Source organism: Hibiscus syriacus, unplaced genomic scaffold, assembly GCF_006381635.1.
Source record: "Hibiscus syriacus cultivar Baekdansim isolate YM2019G1 unplaced genomic scaffold, ASM638163v2 tig00014732_pilon, whole genome shotgun sequence".
NCBI lineage: Eukaryota > Viridiplantae > Streptophyta > Magnoliopsida > Malvales > Malvaceae > Hibiscus > Hibiscus syriacus.
The window spans coordinates 396,168-400,647 of record NW_024062336.1 but is presented as its reverse complement, the minus strand read 5'-3'; the positions used below and the strand labels follow the sequence as shown (position 1 = coordinate 400,647).

General features: G+C 30.0%; 1 protein-coding gene and 1 long non-coding RNA gene across 2 annotated transcripts; both read right to left on the bottom strand.

The window, feature by feature from the left end:
• Nucleotides 1-733: 733 nt before the first annotated feature.
• On the bottom strand, nucleotides 734-1,955 carry LOC120207411 (peptidyl-prolyl cis-trans isomerase FKBP15-3-like). Its single transcript, XM_039206869.1, has 6 exons — nucleotides 1,782-1,955; nucleotides 1,493-1,707; nucleotides 1,307-1,394; nucleotides 1,124-1,165; nucleotides 987-1,035; nucleotides 734-910 (listed from the first exon to the last, which is right to left on the bottom strand). Exons 1-6 carry the CDS (start codon nucleotides 1,825-1,827, stop codon nucleotides 832-834), a joined length of 519 nt encoding a protein of 172 aa, XP_039062800.1. The 5' UTR covers nucleotides 1,828-1,955; the 3' UTR covers nucleotides 734-831.
• Nucleotides 1,956-2,734: 779 nt separating this feature from the next.
• On the bottom strand, nucleotides 2,735-3,164 carry LOC120207413. Its single transcript, XR_005524207.1, has 3 exons — nucleotides 3,073-3,164; nucleotides 2,915-2,982; nucleotides 2,735-2,803 (listed from the first exon to the last, which is right to left on the bottom strand). It is a non-coding gene; the product is annotated as an uncharacterized LOC120207413 (long non-coding RNA).
• Between the last annotated feature and the right edge of the window lie 1,316 nt (nucleotides 3,165-4,480).

The window sequence follows — 4,480 nt, the reverse complement described above, 5'->3', positions numbered from 1 at the left end:
TTATATGATTATTGAAAATTTAATAAACAAATAAAAATATTAAAATTACTAAAGTATAGATAAATAGTTTTATATAGGTATATAATTTGTTAACATAATAGTCAATGAATGGCAAAATTGAACTTCATTAAATCAAAATAATGAATCAAAACTGAAAAAAGGGTCATTGCTATCATGAATGTTGATCGGTTCAAATCCAAAGTTGAACACTGGCTTATTTACTGGAATTCTTAAGTTCAATTACACGACAAAAATGAAGATTCTACTAAAGCAGGATATATGAAACCTTTAAGAAAATAAGTGCCCTGTTTGTTATATCTTGTAGAGAGTTTAGAAACTCATTAATTAATTATTTTTTTGTATTAATATGCGATACTTATGAAATAATATTTGTTCAAAAAGTTTCCAATCATTTAAACACTCCAATATCTTTACAAGTCTAAGGCGCAAACCCAAAATCTTTAAATATAACAAACATCCGAAATCATTTACTTTCTACTCAACTAATTGCATATGAATATGAGTTTTTGTCAATTACACAATTATAACAACTTTGCTTACTTATGGTAATGGATGGCATGTTTGATTAACCTACTGAATTTAATGTACACATGTCAACTAGTAGGATACAGGTTAAATATTTACACAAACATAATGAATTTCAAACTTCTTTTTATTGATCCGAACTGTTTAAACCATTTCTAAGCAACGCAATATAAAATCCAAGCCCAAAAACAAAAAGTTAAAACTCTGAGATGTGATCTCCAAAAGGTCATTTACTCGGCAAGGTGTATGTATGCCTCAACAAAACTGGCTTATGAAGCCAACCGATTACCTGACTTTAACCAATTCAACTTCAAAAACCAGCCACGAGTTTGGTGGAATATTCTCACCTCTTCCTTCCTTTGTACTGCAACACAAACCAAACCAAACTCAAGAGCCATACAAAAATGCACAAACCAGCATGGAGTAGTATTTTCACACACCTCACCCATGGTGGAACTGTGAGTCTACGTTTGCCACCAACTTGCATGCCTACCACTCATCATTATTTAAATCATTACATATATAATTCAAACCCCAATAACTTAGTGATAAGCAACTTCAAAAGACAAGTTCATACCATCAATGCCAACCTTCCATGTCTCTTGAGCTTGTCCCTCAACTGTGGTAGCAACAAAGATACAAGTCCAACTCAAAAGGTCTAAAACCAAATATATTTGCAGAGGAATCTAATTTGATCAAAACTAAACATTGAACACACAACAATATATTTACAGAGCATGATTAAAGAAAAAGATGTTACCTAGTCGGAACGTTAAGTGACCTTTGTCAGCACTTGAATCAATTACTTCCCCACTGTCCTTCAACTTTACGGTGTAATGGACGCGGACCTGATAGCAACGAAACTTTGTGAATAATTAAGCACCAAAGGGGGGAAAATACCAATTCCTTTCATCCAACGAAACCCCAGGGATAAAATACTACATGCCTTTTTACCAAGAGAAGCTATTTTCCCATTTGGTTTTCCCTTTTCTAACTCTTCAATCATAATTCCATTCGACAGCTGAATTTCCTGGTCATTAGTATTCTTGCCATTCAAGTCAACAGATTGCTCCTTTTCAGGGGGCTGGTGGTTCCATCTTCGTACCATCCTGCTCTCCCTCATCCTTGCACCTTTTCTTCTTTTTCCTCTTCTTAGAATGACTTCAAGAAAAGAAAAACAAAAGTGAACATCACACATTTAAGACTGAAATTGAGGAAAAAAGAGAAACACCTACTTATCATTAACATGAGTTTGGGTTTCCTTATCCTCCATAAGTGCATCCTCGATCACGGGATTTAAATTCGAACCATTTTTCGAGACCTCAACCCCGTTGGTATCATTGTCTTCTACGTGTTCCTTTCTTGTCCGAATTAGCTTACCTCCATCGACAGTACTCACTTCACTGGGTGTCAACAACGGATTATCTGATTGACATATCCTGCAGTATATCAGATAGCAGTTGTTACTAACAAGACAATTGCTACAAATGACACAACTAAGTAAACAAGCATGGAAGCAAAGATTTCATGCAACAGATAATTCTCTAAAGAGATTACATCATGGACTCATTACTGGACAGCTTTTGATTTTGATCATTTTGCTCCAATACCACTTTTTCAACCACATTTGCTGAATTCATACACCAAAAAAAAAGACATTTAAATTAGAAAGAAAATAATTTCAGATGTAATCTAACCAGAATCAATGATGATTATTGTTCCCTTGTAACAAAAAAAGGCTAAATTTAATGGACAAATGATCAAAATTTCCATGTAAGAGGTGTGGTGAAACATACAACCAAACCCAGCAGGAGATTCTTCAGAAGATGAGAAGACTTGTGGATCATCATCATCGTCAATAAAACTACCACCGTACTCACTTTCTTCACTACTCTTGGTCCGTTCTGTTTCGGTGTCTGCAATATCTTCTCCATAGGGTTCTCTAAGCAACATAGTGAAGGGAAACAGCAGGAAAGAACCCAATAACACGAAAGTAAATTCAAAAACTTAAAAACAAAAGGATACGATCCATCACTGTGATGACGATCAAGGGAAGAAGAGCCGAGATAGTAACCAGTAAGATGAACAGCTCGAGGGCCAATAACGGAGAAAACGACTTCAACAGATTCCTCGAATTCCAAATTGAGTTGACAACACTCTGCCTTATCAGGAAACAAACACAGAAATACGGCTTACTATGTCCAACATTACATTTAACTATGCTTTTCTGTACTCCACTACCCATTCCTAATGTCGCCTGACAAAACATATTTATGCCCTTTTTTTCAAAAATTTTGATATCGGATAATTGAAAAGCACGCATTAAACACAACAAATAAGGGAAAATAGAAAATTTTAAAATAAGCACCTGGGATATATGAAGCCTTCCATAGAGAGGTACATGTGTGAAGGACTTCCCAGGTTTCACTTCGGTTCCTGGAAAATGTTAACCGTAGCTTCACTTTTACAAGAAAAAAGAAAAAGAAACCATGAAGAAAAAGAGAGCAAAGAGTATATGAAACTAACCCCAGAAAGCCATTGAAGAGTGAAGAGATTACAGAGATGGGATTTAGGTTTTGGGTAAACCCTTATTTATACTGCAACTTGGAGGGAAACCGGATCATCACAACCCCTCTGCCCTTCTTTGTAAATATGAAAAAGGCGGCAAAATCTTATACGTGGGACAGATTATCCTTGAATTAAGTAAACAATATTCTATTTACTCTTTATGTATAGTAAAAAAATAATTCAATTATTCTAGGTAGATATTGTTTTATTAAATTCTATATCAGATAAATAAAAAAAATCAATTATATATAATAAAATTTAAAAATATTTTAACATCATGAATCAAATGAGCTCCGTGGTAAATGAATTGTTAATATTCCTTAAGGACTCAAGTTTGAGATATATTCTTATACTTACCTCATATTAATAAAAAAAATATTTTAACATTATAATTAAAAATAGATTTTAAAACTATATTAAAAAAATAATATTTATCTTTCCTAAAATCTCATCAATTCATCTTTTCTCTAAAATTGATTATTTTCTTTATATCACTCATTTATCTCCTCACATATTCATTATCTAAATTCAAAATATCAAAATTAATTTTAACTATTCAGTAATTTTAAAAAAGTATATATGTATAGAATCCTTGTTGAATATTTCAGAAATCAATTATGTATGAAGAATACTAGAGTAATCTACTATATTAAAAAAATTAATATTTTCTTAATTATTCTAAAAAGTATATTTATAAAATTATAAAATAATATTTATTTAATTTTAAATATCATATTATATATTTATTTGAAATAATAATAATTAATTATTTTAAATAATATTATTTTTAAATTATCTATTTAATTATAAATAATATTATACAGAACCAACGTAATAGTTGGATAATAACCATACAATTTACCTTAACATCAAAATTATTTAAAATTAAATATATAATTTGTAAATAATATTATTTCAAATAAATAATTAATTCGATTTTATAAATTAAATAAATATTTTTATAATATTATAAATATAATTTTTTATAATTATTTCATTTAACTTTGATAACTAATATTTTTAAATAATTTTTTTATTTTTTAAATAAAGTGAAAAATTTTCTTTTAATTTAATAATGAACAAGTAAGTATTAAGTTCAGTATAATAAAAAAAAATTACACTAAAGTGTCTCGTATTTGAATCTTATAATCATCGAAAAATGTTGATTTTATGGTGATACCATTATATAAGTTAAATACAAAATGTGATGAATTTTAACTAAATGACTAGTTTAGCTCAATGGTTGAGTGATTTGTTTCTCTTATAAGAGACCCAACTTCAATTCATACTAAGAGTAAGAGTGATTTCTAATTTTTATCCCCATTGGTAGTGATGTGTTACCACCTAATTAGTTAAATAAAATTAA

What these genes read in the sequence shown, in the direction of transcription:
- LOC120207411 (XM_039206869.1), bottom strand. Translation starts at nt 1,827, where the DNA reads ATGCACTTATGGAGGATAAGGAAACCCAAACTCATGTTAATGATAA. An exon ending in TAGCTTCTCTTGGTAAAAAG is followed by an intron (nt 1,395 to 1,492) that starts GCATGTAGTATT and finishes CGTTGCTATCAG; the next exon opens with GTCCGCGTCCATTACACCGT. An exon ending in ACAGTTCCACCATGGGTGAG is followed by an intron (nt 911 to 986) that starts GTGTGTGAAAAT and finishes TTTGTGTTGCAG; the next exon opens with TACAAAGGAAGGAAGAGGTG.